We start from the raw sequence: 24,305 nt of genomic DNA, 5'->3' as shown, positions 1-24,305 counted from the left end.
TTTTGGGTATGTATCGAATATGCTAAGATCATCATCCTGTTTTCAAAACCTCACTATTATGAGAACAAATCTAGACACAAAGGGGAAGGAGAGTAAGACACTACTTGTCGAAGTAAATTTGTCATCGCCATCCAAAATGCCAATTCAGACAAACAATTCCTTTAATACTAATCAGTTGTTACAGGCGACATAACGCGCTTGTCTAATCATTTTTTTTAACAAATAAATCAGTTAAAATCATCTCTCTCTCTCTCTCTCTCTCTCTCTCTCTCTCTCTCTCTCTCTCTCTCTCTCTCTCTCTCTCTCTCTATAAAATCTTCACATGTGTTTTTTATTCTATATTTCTAAAAATCTGAACTAATGTAAAAATGTTACTGTCAAGAACGAATCTCACCCAGTCCCTTGACCCAACCAATAGCCCAGTCAACCCGTAGCCCAATCATACCTTAACCATAGATTTCGGAGCGGAGGTGGGGGGGGGGGGGTAGGGGGGCAGCTGATATTTTCAACAACAGAGTCAATAACTCCTATACATATAAATGTATTCAAGTGAAATTTTAAGTGATTATTTAGATATATATATAAGCTTTGTTCCTGCCAATTTTCATGTTTATACCTGCTATAGCATGCCCTGGCTGTTACTTTCTGTTCGTAAGTGACGACTTTTAGCTAAAAATTCAGTGAGGAGGAGCAAACTACTCCTAGAGTTTCATAGGTATCCAAATCATTTTCACAGGGTTTGATGGGTGTTATGTGAAATACGTTCATATCAATTTTCGTATTGATACTTGCCATAAAAAAATCACAGTAGCCATTTTCCATATCCGCGGGAGACCAATTTTCAGCAGCGCCGTAAATTACTCGTAGATTACTTCACATGTCTAAATGAAATTTTCTGTGATTTACGGGACGAATATTTACTTTGTCCATACCAGTTTTCATACTGATATCTGCCATAGAAAAACCATAGCAAACGTTTATTTTGGTATAGGTTGAATGGTTATTTTTGGCGAGGAGTAAATTGTTCCTAGAATAATTCACATATTCAAATGAAATCTTCACATATCTAATTTTCAGGAATATATGGGATGGATATTTATTTTTTCCATATCAATCTTCATGTTGATATCTGCCATAGAAAAGCCACAGCAAACGTTTATTTCAGTACGCGTTGAATAGTTATTTTTGACGGGGGAGTAAATTGTTCCTAGAATAATTCACATATCCAAGTTAAAATTTCTGGGATTGATGGGAAAAAAAAACACTTTTTTACAAGAATGGAAGCAAATAATTGTGAATGTCAGTTGGATTTTCTACACACACACACACACACACACATATATATATATATATATATATATATATATATATATATATATATATATATGCATATATATATATATGTATATATATAGATAAATAAATATATTACATATATATATTTGTCTGTATATATATATATATATATATATATATATATATATATATATATATATATATATATATATATAACTTTATTATATGTTTTTTATTTGAAATTCTTCCAATCAAAATTTTTGTAGATCAGGTGACCCACTAGCTCTTCTTAAAAAGAAATTTTAAAAGTTAAACGAGGGAAACTACACGTTCTAAACATGATAACCGTCCCGAGTTGCACCCATCTACTTTTATTTATAAATCTCTCTCTCTCTCTCTCTCTCTCTCTCTCTCTCTCTCTCTCTCTCTCTCTCTCTCTCTCTCTCATATTCCATTACGTTACTGATTGAAAGCTTGATATTTTACAAAAAAATCAACTATACTAAAAATCTGCCAATGATTTACCAAACAGTAATTTTCATTATGGGTGAAATATAATCCATCATCCATATGGCCTGCCTTTTAACTCTAATTCTATTGAATATGTGGAAACACCCCCCACAAAAAAAAAAAAAAAAAAAAAAAAAAAAAAAAAAAAACTGGTGGGAGGGAGGGAGAAAGTCATTATCCTGATAAGATAAGTCAGCAACTTACCACCACACCTACTCCTCCCTGGCCCTCCCACTTCCTCCCCCATCCCAGCTACCTGCCTTCCTTCCCCTAGGTCGTTATTGTAAGAGTCAACAATTCACACCTCTTGCCCCCTACCGTATACCCCATCCTCCCATATGATCTTGATAGTTGCTGCGTGTGGACTTTCAATGAAAATCTCCGATTCATTATTTCTTTTTCCTCTCGTTCTAAAGCTCCCATGATTTTAAAATCACGTGGTGTCCATTTCCTATCCCTTCTTTATGATGCCCCATAGATTGTGAGTAATAATATGATTGTGGAGAGTATGTCATAAATGTCATGCATGAGGCACCTTGCTCCCTCTAATGTGCACTTCCGACAAAGGACAATGTCGAGGTTGCTACTAACTTTCATTTTTAGTTAGAGAACGTCATGCCCTTTCGTGTGGTTGTGGGAGAATATCGTGAATTTGATTTGAAATTAGAAAATTGTTGTTAAAAGAGAAAATTTAGTCTGTGATGAGTAATGATTAACTGACATATTAATACAGTATTAAGTAGTACTCAATTGTTGATATATCATTCGTTAACAAAAAATCTTATTTATAGTTTAAAGGAAAAAAATTTTGAAAGCTAAATTTTTCATTAATTCAGAATTTAGTCGTATGTTTAGTAATTATCTCTTAATGGAATTAGTGAATTCTAGACTCTTGCTGTTGAATGTGAAGAAACACAGCCATGAAATATGAATTTACCCAAAACATTTTCCAGCTGTAGGTCACTGTATTGGGAATAAACTTTAAACTGTCCCTATTTGTGAGTTGTATAAAATATCACTAAGAATGAATTGCTGCTTTGAAAAATCTAATGAAAATATTCAGAATCTGAAGTTTCTAAAATCTTTATTATCAAGTAGAAAGATGAATTAAGCGAATGGAAAGGATCTTCGGTATTAGATATAGTCTATGAAGAGTTGAGTTAAGAGTGGATTCGAGATAGATAATAATAGAAATGTACATGTTGTGTTGAAGGTATTCGTCGCTGTTATAGTCTGCATGACTAATTACCTGATCATTTGAGGAAAATTATAGAATAGTCATTTTTGGGATTTAAACAAAACATAAATGTAATTATGAAAGTTTGAACCTAATTTTGAGAATGCTTAAAGAAAACAGAATTGTAATAAATGGAAGATTTAACATCGTGAGACTCTACTTAAAAAAACCTATTTATAACTTACATTATTCACATTTAACAGAGGAGGGCTGTGTTTATCTACGGCTTTCAATTTCATAAGATATACCTAAAGCGTAAAAGAGAAATACAGCATATTGAAAATACAGATTAAAGACTAACAGTGTGCCCTTTTTAAGCCATAATGTTAAGTACGAAAGGGTCAGATCGTTTGGTTATAAGGTACAGAACTCACTCCTGCCTTGAACCCAGCCATAGTAGAAAAGTCGTGAGGCATCCAGGCCGCCTCGTCTATCACAAGAGATGTACAGTTATTGCTACGAGGTTGAAAAGAAGAGAAGCGAGGAAGAAGAAGTCGAATTGGTTATACCATAGACTCCTCTTACCTCCGAAGACTTGTAAGAGGAAGAGATCAAGCACAAGGAACCAGGATTTTATGGAACATCACCTGCATACAGAAAAAAAATCAAAATCCATCAGTTCCAGAGATATTTATCATCGTAAGTCGAAGATTTTGTGTAGGAACAACTCTGGAAAGTTCCCAAAAGAGCAGAAATATTACAGCAAACGCATGAGGTTGAACAACCTACTTCAAAATTCCTTGAAGAGCATTGGAGAACTTAATAAAGAAGGTTCTTGCGATGGCAATGTGCCTGGGGCAATGCCATTGCATGAGTGGAAAATCGTTGTGAGTAAAAAAGCGCCCGAGGAAAGTGAAGACTATTTTGATGAGCAAGAACTCACAGAGTCGAAGGAAAAATTGATTCACGATTCATCAAAAGAAGGGTTAGAGAAACAATATTGCAAAATTAATATTCTTGATGGGAAAGATAACTATATAGGCAATTGTAATAAAGATAGAATAGAGCTTCCATTAGCAGTAGAGCAGCGGCAGTATATGGAATCTAAGCTTTTGTATTCTGTAGCTGAACATCCTTGTTGGAACTTTCCAATATTACCCACAAGTGTCATCACAGCACCACTGAAATTTGACATGCTCCCCCCTCAGAAATACCCGTTGCATAGGAACTTTGGTAAAGAGGCCCTCTCCCCTTTTGAAGTTTTGGCAAGTAAAATAATCCTAAAACCAAGACCTGGTCTATGGAAGAAGGATAAAAAAAGTTCTGCCAAATATGAGATGAAAGAGCCTAAGGTAAATGTCATGGATTTAAGTCTGTGTCTTCCTCCCTTGCAAAAAAGGTCTTCTGAAAAGGACTTCTTAACATTTGCACCAAAGAGACATTCAGATGCTGAAAAAAATCAGAATTCCTCGTTTGGTCCAACTGTAAATTCTATTGTGAGTGGTAAGGATGTTTTATCACGCACTGTGAAAGAAAATGAACTTGATGACTCTGATCCACTTCAGAGTATGAAAGTCAGTTTACATAACCCAGTTGTAAGAAAACTTTTAGGTTCAAATAAATGGTCTTCAAGGCCACTTTCTACAAAGTCAGCTCCTGTAGGCAACAAATTTATTGGCCGTCATAACCCAATCATAAAGAATATAGTTAAAACAAAGCAGTGGGTTGGCAGACCTCAAACAACTAACCCCTCAAGTGCAAATCAGTTGGAACCCGGCTCAGCAGCAGTAAGGGGCTGTTCTACTGATGAAGAGGAAGAAGACGAATCTCTGTTTGCTGATGATAAGCCCAAACCACAAATAAGAAAGAGAAGGATTAGCAGAAAAAAGAAAAAGCAGCTAGAACAAGAGCGTGAACTTAGTGCCAGAAATGGTCCACTGGAGAGTGCTACAGATCTATTAGACGATGATATTTTTGCTGAGCTGTTAAAACTGTACACCCCAAGAGACAGCCAGAGGAACTCGGCTACTGTTAGTAAAAGTACTTTTCAGAGGAAAAAGAAGAGAAAACGTAGTGGATCCAAAAAGAAAGAGGACATGAGAAAAGCCCTTAGAGAAGACATTCTGGTTTCTTTGAGACGCAACACTGCCTATTGGTTTGAGGTGACCTCCCGTCTACAAACTGTTTCTGGAAAACCTGAACCTAAAAGTGAGGAAGATAATGTTCAAAGTGGTCCAAATTCAAAGAGTAAAAAGAACCTTAAGGCAGCAGTTCATAAGGTCTTTCCAAAGCTCAATAAGGGTAAGAAAGGGAACAGCATTGAGAGAGCTAGCAGCCCATTATCATCAACCCTGCCACCTATTGATCAGAAGAAACCGCAGTCAAAATTTTATAAAGCAGCAGCTGCTGTTGTCAATGCTGAGAGAAATTACTACAACTTCTTGCCTCCTCTTAATGACTCTTGGTCAGAAGCTCTTGTGGATCTTTTTCCTTCAGCTGGCCTAGTAAGACTTTTATATTGTTACATTTTATCAGTTTCGTTGGAGTTGAATTGGCTTTAGGTACAGTTGATATTTGCTTATCTAATTAGTCTAATCGTACCTTTGCCATTCAACGTTTTCAAATAAAAAATGTATTAAGATTATTTTATAGTTCATTTTAATCTAACTTTGCCCAAGTATGTGGCAAATTGTGCTTTTTCAAAAGGATAATGGATATTAATCAGTTTGTCTGTATGAAATATTATAGTTTCTGAAATAGATTGCAACAATCCGAAGATTTATACTGAGTAAAGATTGAATAGTTTAAAAGTTTGGAAATTCGTTAATTTTTTTTATTAGTATTAACCTAATGTTAAATCTAAAAGGTAACGTTGAAATAGAATATTTTACAGTGAAATGTGTATATCGCTATAAGATTTCTAATGAATTTCCATTATGTATTATGAATTTAGTTTCCAGATTTTCATGTCATTGAAAATTGCGTTTCTTTTAAATAGAAAAGCAAGTTTATGATTTTGTTTTTGTTTTTAAGTTTGACTGGGTTGGTATGTTAGGAGGTCAAGGTTAGAGCTCAGGTCAAGTTACATTAGATTTGGTTAGGTTTAAGTAATATTAATAACATTAGCTTTCTCCCTTTGTTGTAGATGTTACAATAAGAGGATTCCTATTCTTAACTCGAATCGCCAATGTTTCAAGTGATGGGTTTATTGCCTCATTTGAAATTAAGCCATTTGTTTTCTTATCTTTTACCTAAGTTTATTTGCAATGTAGATATTTTTTTTATTGTTTCCCTCCTTTTTGTCTTTTCATATTTTTTTTATTGTCTTATTTCACATTTTGTTTGCGTTAAATGAATAGATTGATTAGCGATGAATTCTTCATAGTTGGAATATCAAGTAATGTATCAATCAGTCGATCTGTACAAGTCTTGGTTCCTCAGTTTCATCTCGAAATAATAATACCAATTCCTTAATACCGCAAGAGGGTCTGCCCCTCTCTTTTATTCTTCTCCTGTACTTCTCTTTCTCCCTATTTCCTTAATCTTTCCCATCCCGAGTACCTGCCTTTGAGCTAAATAACTGGATTGTATCCAGAGGTACTCTTCCTTTCCCCATATTCCCCACTTCCCTATTCTTATTATTATTATCCTTAAGTTTGATATAGATTCCATATATATAACTGTCATAAATTTTCCATGATTATCATAGTACTTGTATGGTTCTCCAAAGATTATCATGAAAACCGGCTAACACCAGTAATAAAATCACCCTTGAATATTTATCAAGGTTTATGTGCGAGAGGTTGACACCTATGTGGAACTGTAATTGCGAACGGCTTATACCTGTGGTGAGAAGCTGTAATCATTATAAGTTTACAGCCAAGTGTGAAGCTGTGGATTGCTTAATACATGAGAAACAGTAATGTTAACGGGGCTTTACTAATGTTTGCCTGCTATTTGTGAATTTTCTTCTACATCCCTACCACTATCCTTCTTAAACTAATGGGTTGGTTGCCTAGATACGTCTTCTTGAACTAACTTTCGAAAGCATCTCCTCCAATCCTCCTTCACTTTATGGTTTCATATAATACTTTGTCTCCAGCTTAAACTTCCACCTGTAACAGGCTTACATATGTATAAAAAGTTTGCATTCATTCCTGAAGATTAAACCTTCCAGCTCTTTAATTCCTGCCGGGTACACTCATTCATTCTTATTAGATATATGTTATTGATGGACATTCATTCCTACAGAATAATCAATATCGATTTCTAATAATTCCCTGCAGGATAGCGAGGACTCTGGATTGGGTGGCGAGAAAAAGGCCGGAAAGAAGTCTAAGAGAGGCGGGAAAAAGAAAGGCGAGGAAGGAGGCCTGGATGATCCTGGACAGACTGCAGTGAGTGTCTAGTTACTCGTGGGAGTTCCAATATTATCTTTTTTGAAATTAACTTTTAAAGTAATAATAACCTCTGTCTTATTTTAGGAGTATTATCATTATTGCATGAAAAAAAAAACTCCCTCACAGAATTACGTTTAGGGCCAAATCTATGCTACATGTTTTATTATAATAATTGTTTATTTTGGGATTAGACCCTCTTTTAAACAAGTTTTGTTAAAAGTAATGGCTGCCTCAGTGGCGTTAATTTTGTAATGAACTTTTTTCTATTGTTCTTATCCTTTTCTCTTCATTACTATAATCCGCCAGTAACTGGGAAAGGGACATTTCATGAGGAAGGTAATAGAGACCATATCACTCACAATTCTTCTTCTTTAATATGTCAGTACACATCATAAAAGTACAGACATTAAGTACAAAATATGTATCTACTGTAAATCACTTTCACAATGGTTGTGCGCACTAAGTAACGTTCACCTTATGCACAAAAATTTATTACACCTAATTCGACAGATTTTGATATTTTTGTACTTAAAGTGAACGTTATTTAGTGTACACAACCGTTGTGAAAGTGATTTACAGCAATACATATTTTGTACTTAATATCTGTACTTTTATTGTGCATTGACATATGAAATATATCCCTTTCCCAGTTAATGGCGAATTGTAGTAAGGAAGAAAAAAAGAAAAATAGAAAACTTTCATTACAAAATTAACGCCACTAATGCAGCAATTGCTTTTACTGATGCATGAACCGCATTTATTTTTAGTAAAACTTTCAGTTTGTAATAGTTTTCTTTTCAAAACTGCGATCCGCCGGTAGTGTTGAAAACTACGATATATGGGATGAGTATTATACCATGTAGATTATTTCTAAATCTCAGAGAAAACAGTAAACATAATATGAAATAAATATCCGAAACTGCAATGGATCAACAGGTAAAATGGTCGAGGCATGGTTCATAGTAATACACAAAAACACACTGTTTCAGTTAGAAAATATATAGATTATTAAAAAAAATAATCCATGCTGGTGATCAAAGTAAATAAAAAAACAACGGTTCAAGTTGGTGATCAAAGTAAGGGTTTGATATAAATATATTAAAAGTTTTCAGTATTATCGAACAGTTGATCTATAGTGTGATAAATGAACATAAAGAAATGGTCTTGTTTGAGCTGTTTATACATGGGTAAAATAGCTTCACCATGGATCCCTTAAATTCTGTTACTGAATTATTGTCTATTGTGTTCAGCTTTCTGTGAAATAAAAAATATCCATGTGTATATATCTACCCCGTATGAAGTACGTTTTAAACACTACTTGTGGAATGCAAACTGTAAGAAACATAGAGAGTGTATCATAAAAAATAAACCCAGCTGATGCAGCAGTAATTATCAATGTAACGTATTATTATTACTATTATTGTTATTATTATTACTATTAATGTTGTTGTTGTTGTTGTTGTTGTTGTTGTCGTCGTTGTTGTTATTCTATTTTTTTATTATTATCATAATTATTATTGTTGTAATTATTATTATAGTAATTATTATTATTAGGATTTTTTTTATTATTGTAATTATTCTTATTATTGCAATTGATATTATTGTTCACATTGTGATGATTACTCAAAAGGCTCTTTCATAAAGAAGATTTTAAAAGGAGTGGTGAACAACTAAAAATAATTTAGAATTATCAATTACGTTTGAGGAATAAAACCTGTCTCTTTTTCATTTCATACACACTGTTCTGTAACGATTAATTTACATCTAACTGTATATCAGCACCAACCACAAACCTTAAGACATTATTCATCCTTTTAAGAATAACTTAAAGATGCCTTTGGGAATAGTCATCATCGTCACTCTCGTTTTAGTATGTCATCATGTTCACCATCATATCACATACATCTATCTTCCTCTAAGAAAGACCCAAATAGATTGTGGTGGCCTATTAACGTCCCTGACTAGTGATCGCCAGCCTGGGGTCGAGTCCCGCTCAAACTTGTTTAGTTCCTTTGGTCGCTGCAACCTCGCCATCCTTGTGAGCTAAGGATGGGGGGGGGGGTTTGGGGAGCCTATAGGTCTGTCTTCTGAGTCATCAGCAGCCATTGCTTGGCCCTCCTTGGTCCTAGCTTGGTTGGAGAGGGGACTTGGGTGCTGATCATATGTATATATGGTCAGTCTCTAGGGCATTGTCCTGCTTGATAGGGCAATGTCATTGCCCCTTGTCTTTGCCATTCATGGGGGGGGGGGCCCCATTTAAACCTTTAAACGGTTTTCCTTGTTGGTCAAGCATTTATTAAATTTTTTTTTCAAGATGCTTTACCTCTCTTTGATGCCCCCCCTACTTTGCTCTCCAATATTTTTAACAGATTTGCTCTTATTAAACTCTGTTGAAATAAGCATAATGATAATCCTAATAGATATCGACAGTGAGCGACAGCCGTGCGGGGTCTTCGAAAAGGTCTTCGGGAAGCCCTCATTCCTCGAAGCCTACTTCAGCTAGGTCGTCAAAATCGTCCTCTGCTCATCGTAGAATGCATGACCCTCTGTCATACGACCCCAAGGTAATACATAGTAACCGCGTATAACCAATGGCTAGGGTTTTGGAAATTAAACTTATTCATATTTCTTTGGTGTTAATATCAAAAATTGTCTGCTTTCTTCAAAGTAATCAAGCCCCCTTTTCAAAAAGCTTATATTTTCTTTTATTTTCCTCCTTTATTTGAATGTAATCCTTTGATATTTATATATATATATATATATATATATATATATATATATATATAAATATGTATATATATATATATATATATATATATATATATATATATATATATATATATATATATATATATATATATATATATATATATATATACATATACAAGGTTTACTTGCATATCATGCACCTGTTGTTTGTTCGTGTAATAAGCCTTATTTTTGTAATCATAAAACTCTGTGATTAGCAAACGTTAATACTTACATCCCATTTCCGGTATTCTTTATTACTTTACCTAAGTTTAACCTTCATTACTATGCAAACTGAAGGATTGTGATAAGACACACTAAAGCCAATTTTAATATTTCTTCCACAAAGTTCATATTAAAAAGCTTTCTTGTGAAACTTAGCCATTTATGAGTCTAATGTTGTGGTCTAGCCAGAAAAACGGAAAGGAATTTATGGACAAAAAGTGCTTGTTACTTAAATGTACAGTCATAACTTATCATTTAAGGCGGTTAGGTAACAGATATGCAAGATAAGACTTAAAAATTGTAAATAGTGGACTGCCTATTTCCTTACATGAATTTCAATCTCAAGAGAAAAGTAAAAGTATTCATAATTTTATTACAACAAATTCAGAAAAGCATTTTCAGTTATACAGTTATATTCTGATATACAGAATAACTTAGTATGCTGTGATGTTTAAGCTTTTTCCGTTGAGGTGCATTTATAATTTTATGCAGTATATAAGTGAATACAACTTTGCTTATAAACATAAACTTACTGAGTTATATGACGCCAAAGAGAACCCAGCAAACAGAGCCCAGTTATATAATAGAGAAGAGTAAGTTGAGACTGATACTGTTAAATAGGTATATTTTCTAGCCTTTCTGTAATACTACAATGTCTTTTTTCCCTTTTTATCAAAGCTTGTAGTTATTGGGGGTTATATAGTTATGAACTAATACGCATAAATATTCCTTTATATAAGTGCGTGGCACTTTCAGCAAATAATCGATTTCGTGAATAGAAAATCGGCAAATGATAAGGTCTGACTGTATGTGTGGGTGTACTTGTACTAAGTTTTTGACACCCACAAACATTTGTTTTTCATCGTAGCAATTTCTGGGAGACAACAACCCCCCAGAAGATGAATCAGAATTGGCCAAATTGCAAGAGGCTCTGGGAGGTGGAGGATCGAACACACTCACGGAATCAGAGGTCTTTTGGTTTAATTTACCAAGATCCCCTTCTCATCGAGCTGCTATTTTCACACTTCCCGTCCAAATTAAAAGGCTCAGAGGTTAGTTGTACTAGAAGTAGAAGTACCTCTTTACTTTATTCGCTTCATGCTTTATTGTGATATTTTTTCTTTATACCAGATTGGTGATATTTGCTCTGTACTCTTTTGTTCATGATTAGGATCCAAATGACTCGATTGACTCCGTTTTTGGAACTAGATTTCGTTCTATCAATAGCAGTTATATAACAACCCTCACAGATATATAACACCCCTCACTAAACTCGATAATATAAGACAGCATTCGTATCCACATTTTTTTTTTTTTTTGCCCAATAGTGAAATGAATATTTATTATTATTATTATTATTATTATTATTATTATTATTATTATTATTATTACTAGTCAAGCTACATATTATTGTTGTTGTTGTTATTATTATCATTATTATCATTATTATTTTTATTTTTGGGCTCAAGCCATGTCGTCCTGATGGAAGGTTCCTTCAGTAGCTTCCTTTGGATATATATAACTACTAAAATATTCCCAGAGAATTAAACTAAAGGTTTTCACAGAATTCTAACTTCTGGAGCGAGTATTCTAAGGGTTAACCCTTTAGAATATCGTATATCAACAGGGGACGCATGCATTAACACGTCACATGCCTATCTGCACCCCACCTAGCGTTTACGCTTCGAGGGGGAGATGTGGCGAGTGAATGTGGGAGGTAACTGAGGTGCCGTTCCAAAGATACTCTCCCTTCGTCACTGTTACGATACTCGCAGCTGCGTGACGTCACGTCCACCCGCACCATTCCTCTATTAGTAGCCATAACGCCTTTTGTTTTGTTCCCAGTTATCGCTGTTTTTTGTGTGCATCCTTCAAGATATCTCAGCCTTCTGCTTCGCCTTCTTCTGGAAAGTTGAGTACCAGGTTCTTGTATTGTTTAAATAAGCTCTGGCCGTCGAGTAACGATTTTTAACGCTAAAATCTTGTGTTTTGTGGCCTAGCTGTGCCTTGCCTTGGGTCGCCATTTACGGCGCTGCTGTTCGCTTGCATGCGTTATTTAGTTAACCAGAACAGCCTTCCCCGACTTTTTATCTGAGATAAATAAATCTTTAGTTATTTAGTCTTCATTATTAGGAAAAAGTTATATTTTGCCGATAGTGGTCTTCGGCGATCTTAGTTAGCCGACCCCATACTAACCTTTCAGCCTAGCATAGGCTACAGCCCAGTGTTCATGTTTGCTTCTGCATGATATAATAATGTTCCTAGTGTTATGTTAATGAAGATATAGGCTTAGTTAGCCAGCATAGCCTTCACGGCCTTATAACTAATTTATCTTAGGTTATTTAATCTTCAATTTAGGAATAGTTTATTTATGCCGTTGTGGTCTTCGGCGCTCCTAGCCAGTCGACCCCATACTAGCCTTTTTGCCTAGCATAGGCCGCAGCCTAGTATTCATATTTACTTCTGCATATGAGTGTTCCTAGTGTTATTTTAATGAAGATTTAGGCATTTTCAAACATATACAAGATTCCATGTTGCACATATTTTCGCCTTCGGGAACCATACAAGGAACGGTGCCTGGTCCAACCAGGCCATACCTAACCCAACGCTGGGATCCTTGTATGCTTCCTTATCTCCCTTACCCTATGTACCCCCCTATGGGTAGCCTTGCCTTTCGTAGCCCCTTATCCGAAACACTTCGGGTAGGTAAGGTTAGGTAGTTCTTCCCTCTTCCCTCCCATAGTGTATGGGGGGATTTCGGTCAGAACCCCAGAGTACTTATCGTTCATCCCAGTCCACCCCTAAGGAACGTCTTTCCCCTGGGGTATCGTCTGAAACTGAAGGTGGGGGGGGGGGGGCCTAGCCCTTTCCCCCTAGACTGCTCTTGGTTGGGACTTGTCCCTTCCTCCTGTAGTCTAGCGATACTTCCCCAGCCTTACCTAATCTAGGAGGAGATCTCCTGGTTTATGTTAGGCTTTGGGTGTCTCTGTTTTTATTATAGTTTAGGACAGTACACCAGTTCTCTTCCTACTCTGAGCTAACCTACCCTAGGGTTGGAGAGCGCCTCTCTCCTACCTGGGTAGTATAGAAAAGAGATTCCCCCACCCTCTGGGAGCTTTAGGGTCGCGATCCCTTCTGCCCCCTCAACCCCCCCCCTACCCCACTCTATTCTTTGTGTCAGCTTGCCTTCACACCCTGTCCGCTGTCCTACAATTCCCCCTCAGGGAGAATGGTAGGTTAAGCTGCGCTCTCCTGCCTGGGTGGCCGCTCTGCTACACTTCCCATAGTCCAACTATGGGGTTGTGTTAGCGGCCGCCTTTCCAGCAGGAGATCACCCTACCCCCCCATGTCTAGAGTGTTCTCTGATCCTCCTTTGGGCACCCAGCCGTCTGCCGGCTCCCTGCCGTGGGATGATAGGGTCCCCCCCCCCATCATGAGTACACTCCTTCCGGAGGAAAGCCGGTTGGGTATCGGACATTACCCTTCCTCCTTCCGTTCTTCTCTTTCTCTCTCCATCATGGTGCTGGTCCACTGCCGCCGCCTGCCGGCGACTGCCGCTGGCACGTCAGGTAACTTCCTACTATATAGGACCTTCCTATCTCAGGTTTACCTAAGGCAACACGCTGCCGGGGGCCGCCGCCCCTTGCCGCCGCTAGTCGTCAGCACACCCGGTGACCTTCCTACTTCATAGGACTTCCTGTCTGAGTACCATCCATAGCGCTAGCCTGCCGGCTGCCGGAGGCTGCCGCCGCTGCCGGCTGCCGGCGACCGCCGCCGCTGCCGGCGACCGCCGCTGCTGCCAGCGACCACCGCCACTGCCTCCGGCTTCTCAGACACCTTCCATCTTATGTACCCAGTTAGGGCCACCATCCCCGGCAGCCTGCCGGCTGCCGGAGCTCTCCACCCTGCCGGCGGTCGCCCCTATAAGTGTTTCCTACCTCTCTGCTACTCAGAGCATAGCCTTGACGGATTCACCCCGCCGGACCAGCCCTTCGGCTTGCCGGCAACGCGACACGGCTTCTAGGGACAAGCACCCCTTCCCTCCGGCTGCCGGCTCCGTGCCGGCAGTCGACCTATACATCCATATAGCCAGACTGATCTTCTTTGCTATCTCATACCCTGAAGACAGTCTCTGAGCTGTATGAGTATACCATACAATTTTCCAGCATACTCTGTGCTTCTCAGTGCAGTCTCTTACTGGGACCTTCCCAAATATTGAGGGGTTTATCCCATTTCCCCTCCTTTATCTAAGTTCTGAGCGATCTCAGACCTTCTCTACCCTGCAGACAATTCCTTTATAAGGAAGCATAGGCTGGCTTCCCCATAGGGATACCATTCCCTCTCCTATAACCTCAGGTTTTAAGGAATTGCCAGCAGAAAAGGTCGCGGTACCTGGCTGGATGGGATTCACAAGTATGTGTCTTCCTACTTCTTTTCTAGCTCACCTATCCGGAGCTCACATAACACAATTCTAAGTTAAGAATTAGTTTAAGGAATCTTAATTGAAGAGTAATGTAAGTCATGACTCTATTTCCATGTACTCATGTTCTCTTTCTTTTACAGGAGGACTATGTGAAATGTGAAAGCCCCTTCTGCTTGGTCCGCCGCCCGGACTTTTACGGGCATGGTGCGTGTCGGACTCACGCCCCCTGTACGGCAAATAAGGGCAACCTCAAATAATGGGATCCAGTCTCCTGCCCAGTCTGCAAAGGCCTCCTCGACGAGGGATTTGACAACCCCCCATCCTTAGAAGCCAGGGACAATGCTCGAGAGAAACTGCGCAGGTGGGTGCGTGGTTTCCAGAAAAACGCTGCCGGACCGTATCTCCCCAACGAGAAGATGAGGGCCATCCTTTTTCCGAAAGCGTCGGCAGACTCTGTGATCCCCCAGGATCAGATCCCATTGGTTCAAGTGACCGTTGAACTGGACATCGAGAGTACGCTTAGCAAGTGTAGTCTAGACGAGGTGGAGAAGATGTCGGACGTATCCGACGACACCGAGAGGACCTTCATGCGAGGATCCGGAGGATGAAGAGGATCAGGTGGAATACCCTGATTCGGAGGGCGAGGCAGCTCCTGTAGTGACCGAGGAGCCAGTCCCCTCTACCTCCGCCGCACCGCAGCCCGTGCTGCCTGCCACCGAAGATACCATCCGGGTATTGGTGGCCCTAATGGACGAGAGGCTTAGTAAGCATTCCACCCAGATTACAAGTCGTTTCTTGGAATTGAGGCAACCGAAGAAGATCTCGGTTAAGGATCTTCCTTCCTGCTCGGAGTCTAACCCTTGGAGATACGCCGAGCATATGCCAATCACAACTGGCAAGATCTTCATAAACGACAAGCTTGGGTCTATCCTCCTGGAAGAAGTGGAATTCTTCCCGAACTTCGAAGCTTACCCGGACTGTTACGTCCAACTTAAGACTAAACCGGCCTCCAAGGAGGAGACTGAGCCTAAGGAGGTGATCGTGTTTGATCACTCAAAGGCCCAAGCTTTACTGGCAGACTGCCTGTAGAGCCGCGGATTTACCAATTCGAAAATGCCGGCTCTAAGCAAGAAGCACCCGTCCTTTCTTGCTCCCTCTTCCGCATCCTTCCCCTTCGTGGAAAAAGCCTTCCATGCAGTCATGAAGGCGGTGGAAGAAGGAAAACCCTGTCCTACCCTGGAGGAGTGTAGGCCCCTCTCCCTCACCCTTCCCCCCGACGACAAGTTCTGGAAAGATTTCCAGTACACCTTCACGGTTGGGAAGCTGGACCCTGACGTAGCCGGACATCAGTTTCACGAGGACCTCCCGAAATTGAATGACCACCTTCTTCGTCGGGAGCAAGAGACCAAGAAGAGACTGGCTGCCTCCCTGTCTCTCCAGATTCAGCTTGAGGTCATGGCTGGGGACGTTAGGGTCCCAGACCTCTATATGGTTCTGGCAAAAACCCACCTAGTGATTGTGATGAAGGACCTGTACAGCTTCATCAGGTCCCGAAGAACCTGCAGAGAGTTCGTGTTTGCCAACGCGGCAGTGAAACATGAACCCCGGAAACTTATCTCCTTCAACATCTGGGGTAAACATCTCTTTCCCTCTGACTTGGTGAAAGAGATCATCGACAAGGCCGCCTCCGAGAATCGGAACCTTCTCAACAAATGGGGCATGTCGAGAAAGAGGAAATCCTCCTAGGATGAAAGCCCTCAGTTTAAGAGGAAATCTTCCAAATCCTTCAAACCAAGACCCCAGCAGCGTCAACAAAAACGCCAGTTTCCGGCTCTCGCTACTCCCCAAGTGGTTTCTCAACCGCAACAGACCTTTCAGTTGGTCCCCCAACCAGTGGTGTCACAATCACCGGCCTTTACCTCTGCCTACGAGCGTCAGTCAACTACCTTTCGTCCCAGAGATAGAGGCTCAGTCAGAGACTCCTCGCGCCACCCCTCCAGGGGCAGAGGAGGGAGGGGAGCTAGCAGCCGAGGTGGCAGGCCCTCGGGAAACCAGAAGCAATGAAGTGCTTCCGGTGGGAGGAAGACTCCGCCTCTTTCAGGATCGCTGGACCTTCGATCCTTGGGCACACAGCATCATCAAGAAGGAGCTGGAGCTGGACGCAACCACTTCCAACCTTCCACCAATTCTTCCAGCCATCAACCCACCTCTTGGAAGAATATGTCCTAGAACTCTTGAACAAGAAGGTGATCAAGAGGGTAAAGTCCACCAGGTTCCAGGGAAGACTGTTTTGTGTTCCCATGAAGGACTGATTTGTGTTCCCATGAAGGACTCAGACAAACTCAGAGTCATTCTGGACTTGTCCCCCCTCAGCAAGTTCATTGTGAACCACAAATTCAAGATGCTGACTCTTCAACAAATCAGAGCCCTACTGCCTCGCAAGGCCTACACGGTCTCAATAGACCTGGCGGATGCCTACTGGCACATCCCAATGAACCACCACGCTTCCTCCTACCTAGGATTCCGACTCAATTGAAGAAGCTATGCCTTCAGAGCCATGACCTTCGGGCTCAACGTGGCTCCGAGAATCTTCACCAAGCTAGCAGACACGATCGTCCACCAGCTACGCCTTCAGGGCGTCCAAGTGATGGCCTACCTCGACGACTGGCTAGTCTGGTCGACTTCGCCAGAAAGGTGTTTGACAGCTTGCAGCAAAGTAACCCAATTCCTGGAACATCTGGTTTTCAAGATAAACACCAAGAAGTCTCGCCTCGCTCCAGCTCAGAAGTTCCAATGGTTAGGAATCCACTGGGACCTTCAGTCACACTGCCTTTCCATTCCATTAAAGAAAGGGAAAGAAATAGCAGGGTCTGTCAGAAGACTTCTCAAATCCAAACGGATCTCAAGACGACAGCAAGAGCAAGTTCTTGGCTCACTACGGTTCACCTCAGTGACAAACCCAGGGCTTCGAGCACAGCTAAATGATGCATCAGGAGTCTGGAGACGAAACGCATCCGTCGCTCGAAGAGACCTCAAGAGACCCCTACCAAACAGGCTTCGCTCCCTGCTCAGCCCGTGGTCAGAAGCAAGTACCTTGAAAAGATCCATCCCTCTCCAACCTCCACCTCCGTCGCTCAACATCCACACGGACGCTTCCCTGGAGGGTTGGGGGGGCCACTCCCACCAGCGACAAGTTCAAGGAACATGTTCTCCCCTATTCAAGACGTTTCACATCAACATCTTGGAGGCCATGGCGGTTCTTCTAACCCTGAAGAAATTATCCCCGCGTCCTTCGATACACATCCGTCTAACTCTGGACAGCTCGGTGGTAGTCAGATGTCTCAATCGTCAGGGCTCGAAATCGCCCCACCTAAATCAGGTGTTACTACCCATCTTCCGCCTAGCGGACAGGAAGAAGTGGCACCTCTCTGCAGTTCACCTACAAGGATTCCGCAATGTGACGGCAGACGCTCTATCGAGGACAAACCCCATAGAGTCGGAATGGTCCCTAGACGCAAGATCGTTCTCCTTCATCTCTCGTCAAGTCCCGGAACTACAGATCGACCTCTTCGCGACGAGCGACAACAAGCAACTTCCTCGATATGTGGCCCCTTACGAGGACCCCAAAGCGGAAGCAGTGGACGCCATGTCCCTGGACTGGAACAGATGGTCCAAGATTTACCTGTTCCCTCCACCCAACCTTCTGCTGAAAGTCCTCTCCAAACTGAGAACCTTCAAAGGGACAGCAGCCCTAGTGGCTCCCAAGTGGCCCCGGAGCAACTGGTTCCCCCTAGTCCTGGAGCTACAGCCCAAGCTGATCCCCCTGCAGGGCCCAGTTCTCTCCCAACAGGTGCAGAAGTCGACTGTCTTCGCTTCATCAAAGAAAGTCTAGGACCTTCATCTCATGATTTTCTCTCCCTAGCCGTGAAGAAAAGGTTTGGGATCTCGAAGAAAAGTTTGGACTTCCTAGAGGAATACAAAACAGAGTCTACCAGAAGGCAATATGAGTCATCCTGGAAGAAGTGGGTATCCTTCGTCAAGGCAAAAAACCCTACGGAAATCTCCATAGATTTTTGCATGTCCTTCTTTATTCACCTTCATGGACAAGGCTTAGCAGCCAATACGATTTCCACCTGCAAATCGGCCTTGACTAGACCACTTATGTACGCCTTCCAGATAGATTTATCCAGCGAAATCTTCAATAAACTCCCGAAGGCGTGTGCTAGACTCCGTCCAGCACCTCCACCGAGACCCATCACCTGGTCCCTGGATAAGGTGCTCCATTTTGCCTCTAACTTGGACAACGAATCTTGCCCTCTGAAAGACTTGACTCAGAAAGTGATCTTCCTTTTTGCTCTCGCCTCGGGAGCCCGAGTCAGTGAAATAGTGGCATTATCAAGAGAAGAGGACCAGATACAGTTCGCCGACACGGGGGAACTTATCCTCTTCCTTGACCCCACGTTTCTCGCTAAAAATTAGCTTCCCACCAAAAGATGGGGCCCTTGGAGAATCTGCCCCTGAAGGAAGATGTCTCTCTATGCCCTGTGGAGAGTCTTAAGGTCTATCTTCGAAAAACTTCTGACTTTGGTGGAGGACAGCTTTACAAATGAGAAACGTCGGGCAGCGACCTGTCACTAAAACAACTTAGAGCGAAAATCACCTACTTCATTTGCAGAGCGGATCCTGACAGTACACCCGCAGGTCACGATCCCAGGAAAGTCGCCTCTTCCCTAAATTTCTTCCAAGGAATGGACTTCAAAAGCCTCCAATCCATCACAGGCTGGAAGTCCCCCAGAGTGTTTTTCAAACACTATTCGAAGCAGGTGCGAGAAGTGAAAAGATTCGTGGTGGCAGCAGGTAGCGTGATGAAACCTGTTGTTTAGTGCTGCGTAGGACAGTGAGTTTTCTCGGGACTTTAACTCAAACGGGTGCCTGTGTTGACCCTAGTGCGTTACATAGTGATTTCAGTGGACACTTAGTGTCACTAATGGACTGTCCTTTACCAAGGTGAAACGACATAGATTCGTACATGTGTGCCACATGTTCTCGAACATAAAGTGTATCTTGACTTAAAAGACTGACGTTCCTCAGGAACTAGTGACAGAAATGATTGTTTCTCTTTCAAATTCTGCACTACCAGCTTTTACCATATCTATGTCTATTATTGTATTTTATTATTGTACAAAAATTTTCATATTTCCTTGCAAATTTCAAATAAAATATTTATTTTATTTACAACATGCGTCTCCTTCGCTCCTATTTTTATATGAAAATATATTGTTGTTCGCATTTTACTGAACCTTTTCTATAGTTATTATGATTAGTGTACCTACTATCCCTTATGTACTCACCTAATGGTATAAATTTGTTCCTACACAAATACTTACCCTTCTGTTCTGTCTGGAGACCGGCACGATTTCTTATCCAGGTGAGTCTTTCTTCGTCAGATTACTTTGAGATGTTCCTCTTGTCCTACTAGGACCTTCCTCTGGTAGTGACATTAAACGGAGATGTCACGGTCTCTTGGTCACCAGACCACGGAACGTTTATTCAGAGTACCAGGCACTTAAATTGGAAACAAATCCACGATACATTAATTCTCTGGTACACTTCCACCAGGACGACATGGCTTAAGCCCAAAAAATGGATATTTTTGGGTGAGATGGCCATGTCGTCCTGATGGACCCACCCAACTGTTCCAGTTCAGCCTACTAGGCCCCTCCCTGCTGTACTGTATCGCGGAGGCCGGTTATAGCTAGAACGGAATGATGCGGGCGGACGTGACATCACGCAGCTGCGAGTATCGTAACAGTGACGAAGGGAGAGTATCTTTGGAACGGCACCTCAGTTACCTCCCACATTCACTCGCCACATCTCCCCCTCGAAGCGTAAACACTAGGTGGGGTGCAGATGGGCATGTGACGTGTTAATGCATGCGTCCCCTGTTGATATACGATATTCTAAAGGGTTAACCCTTAGAATACTCGCTCCAGAAGTTAGAACTCTGTGAAAACCTTCAGTTTAATTCTCTGGGAATATTTTAGTAGTTATATATATCCAAAGGAAGGTACTGAAGGAACCTTCCATCAGGACGACATGGCCATTTCACCCAAAAATAGATTTTTCGCTTCGCTCAAAATCCGTTTATTATTATTATTATTTTAGCCATGCTACATATTATTATTATTATTATTATTATCATTATTATTATTATCATTATTATTATTATTATTATTATTATTATTATTAGCCAAGATACATATTATTATGATTATTATTATTATTATTATTACTATTATTATTAGCAGCAGCAACAGCACCTACATTAGTCAAACTACAACCCCGGTTGGAAAAGCAGAATGCTACAATCCCAAGGGTTCCAACAAGAAAAGTAACCCAGTGAGGAGAGGAAATAGAGACGTAATGAATAAAGTGTATTTAGAAATAACAAAGTTATAAAAATTTATTCAAATCAAGTAACTACGTTGAATAGAAAAGTCATACAAGCACTATGAAACGAGACTTATGTCAACCTATATAACAGAAAGCATTTGTAAATCGTATGAACTTCTGAAGCTCCCCCGATTCAACCACCAGATTAGGATGATTACTTCACATTCTGGTAACAGATGAAATTTAGCTTCTAGAATATAATGTAATATCGATCCCTATGTTGGATGGGGCAAAACTGTTAGAATTAACCTCATACCTAGTATTAAGTGCTGGATGGTACAGTCGGGAAAGATCTGAATGCAAAGAATGGTCAGAATTATGAAAAATCCTCTGCAACATACACAAACAAACTGAACGACGGTGTCAAAGATTTATATTCAGATTAGGGGAAAAGAAAATAATATTCGGCAATTTTTTGTCTTGCAAATTAAGATGAGAGTAAGCATATACTGAAAATATGGTAGAATAAAAAAAAAAAACATATTTTCTAAGGATAGATTGATCACCAAATATATTAAGAAGAATTTCTCTATATGTTGTTTTCTGTGCAATTAAAGAAGAACCTAGCAGATATGCTTCTCAAAATCAAATTCGCTGTCAAGAGTCATACTTGGAATTTTAGATGAGATGTGTAGAAAAACATTGTCAATGCAAAGATCTGGATGTTGAGGTGCCACTGTCCTCGACCTGCTTATAATTATAGTTTAAGTATTGGCTGGGTTTAACTTCATGCTCAGTAATTAGCACCATGCACTAATTTTAGCTAGAACTTTATTAATGGATTCAGCAACCACAAGTGTACATTCAGGAGATGGAATTGATACAAAGAGAGTAGCATCATTTGCATATGCAACAAGCTCAATAAGGGCAACTCATGTTCCAAGACGTTTACGGAATCGGAAGCTGAAGCCAAATTACATACTAGGGAAACAGATGATTTGGTAAAAATGTCCCTTACTCATAATACATGAGTCTCCTACTCCTTAATTTTACGTGTACAAAACTTTACAAATCTAATATCTCAGGGGCTGCCCTCTATTCATTGTATTGATGAGTACTCTAATTTCATGCTGTACTGGTACATGAACAGATTCTGAATCTACATCTGGTGTTTGTGCATCTTGGTTAATATTCAATTCATTTGATCTAAATACTTCTGAAAATTTTCCATCTCTAATATTTGAATGACCTACTGGATTTTTATTTAACGGTCGTAATTGATCAAGATGTTTCACAATATTTCTACCAACTTGAACATCATAATGTAATTTTCAAAGATTTTCTACTTGTATATACCATTTTTCCTCTAAATCACTTTGCATACTTAGATACAACAAATGTAACTTACACCTAATCCTCCTCCTCATCAACAAATTTGATGGTGTTGTTCTATATGACAATAAGAACTTTGATACGTGAAAAAATATGTTACTTGCATTTGCCTTTTTACATTTCATGTTATGCTTAAATGTTTGAAATAATCTTTCAGCTTCTACATTCGTGGAAGTTGATAGGTTGCTGAAAATGTATGTTTAACACCATTTCATACAAAACTACAAAACTCTTTGGTAACTCCCATGGGTGCGTTCTAGCAAAATGGGGTTTGTTCTGTTGGATAACACAATTCATATAATTTCTTACAAATAACTCAATATCTCTATCTACACCTACCCACCAGACAAAAGTCCTTTCAATAGACTTTGATCTGGCAATGCCTTGGTGATCCGCATGTATTTCAGACAAAACTGTATCCTCAGTGACCTAGGAATAACTACTCTTGATCCTTTTATGATACAATCTTGTGTTACCCTCAGTTCATTAAATTGTGTACAATTTTCTTCTTTTCCACACAAGTCCCTACCTGTTATTAAACTCTCTAAAGCCTTACTGAGTACTGGGTCTTTCTTGTTGTTGTGTGCAATATCCTTTGCTGTAATGGGTACATCTTATACTGATACTAACATAATTGCCCAACGTTGTAGTCTTGCAGCTACCAACGTGAGTAAAATTGCTTTTGCACCCAATATTGCCAATAAAGGTTTATGATCTGTAACAAGTGTAAATATTTATTAACATACACTAATGCTAAACCTTATTTTCTTATTTTAGAGTAATTCCTTTCTGCCTTGTTCAATACTCTAGAAGCGAATGCAATTGGTTTTTCTGTTCCATTTGGCATTGCATGAGATAATACTGCACCTAAACCTGTTTGATGCATCACATACTAATTTAACTGGCAAATTCCTTTGATAATGTACTAGAAATGTGGGTGATGTTATTTCTTGTTTGATTCTTTCAAAATATTCCTGACAATCTTTCATCCAATTCAATAAGTTAGACTATGGATGCGCAATTGTAGATAAATTCCGAATGAAATTTCCATAAAATGTTACTAAACCTAAAATTGATTGTAATTCTTTAACAATTTCTGGTACCTTTGTTGATTGTATTACTTTAAGTTTTTCTTTAGTGTTGTGAATACTCTTGCCATTAATTACAAAATCCAAGTATTCAACTCAATCAACATCTAAAGTACATTTGCTATTATATACTCTAATATTATGTTCCTTTAACTTCTTCAGAACTGTCCGTAATCTTTCTCTGTATTCTCTTTTGTCTTTACCTGAGACTAAAATATCATCTATTAAAATGAATACCCCTTGCATTCCTACAAAAATTTTATCCATAGTTTGTTGCCATATAGCTGGACTGCTTGCTACTCAACAGGATAATCTCTGGTCTATATAAACCTAAGGATGTATTTACTGTACATAATTCTTGTGAATTTTCATCCATGGGAAGCTGTTGAAATGCTTGTCCAAGATTTAACTTGGAAAAAAGAGCAAATCCTGACATAGTTGCAAATATGTCTTTCGAATTTGATAATGGATGTTGAACTACCTGAAGCTCTGGATTTTGTACCAACTGTGTGTCACACAATTGTACATAATTCCTTTTGTATATATTATGCTTGTATCTGCGCTCTTCCCTCGCACTAAAACGAACATGAAAATTCACGTCTCCGGTTTTCCTCTGTGACATTGTCTGTCTTGTAAACATGTTATGTCCTGTT

General features: G+C 39.8%; 1 protein-coding gene across 1 annotated transcript in view; it reads left to right on the top strand.

The window, feature by feature from the left end:
- LOC137658248 (uncharacterized) overlaps nt 1-24,305 on the top strand; it is a 100,017-nt gene that overhangs the window by 46,408 nt on the left and 29,304 nt on the right. The window contains exons 6-8 of the mRNA XM_068392926.1: nt 7,270-7,380; nt 9,804-9,947; nt 11,225-11,408. Coding sequence (XP_068249027.1) covers nt 7,270-7,380; nt 9,804-9,947; nt 11,225-11,408 — 439 coding nt within the window. The remainder of the gene's footprint in view (nt 1-7,269; nt 7,381-9,803; nt 9,948-11,224; nt 11,409-24,305) is intronic.

Source organism: Palaemon carinicauda, chromosome 19 (genome assembly GCF_036898095.1).
Source record: "Palaemon carinicauda isolate YSFRI2023 chromosome 19, ASM3689809v2, whole genome shotgun sequence".
Classification (NCBI taxonomy): Eukaryota; Metazoa; Arthropoda; class Malacostraca; order Decapoda; family Palaemonidae; genus Palaemon; species Palaemon carinicauda.
Note: the sequence above shows the minus strand (reverse complement) of the source record. Positions and strands in the feature narration are given on the sequence as shown.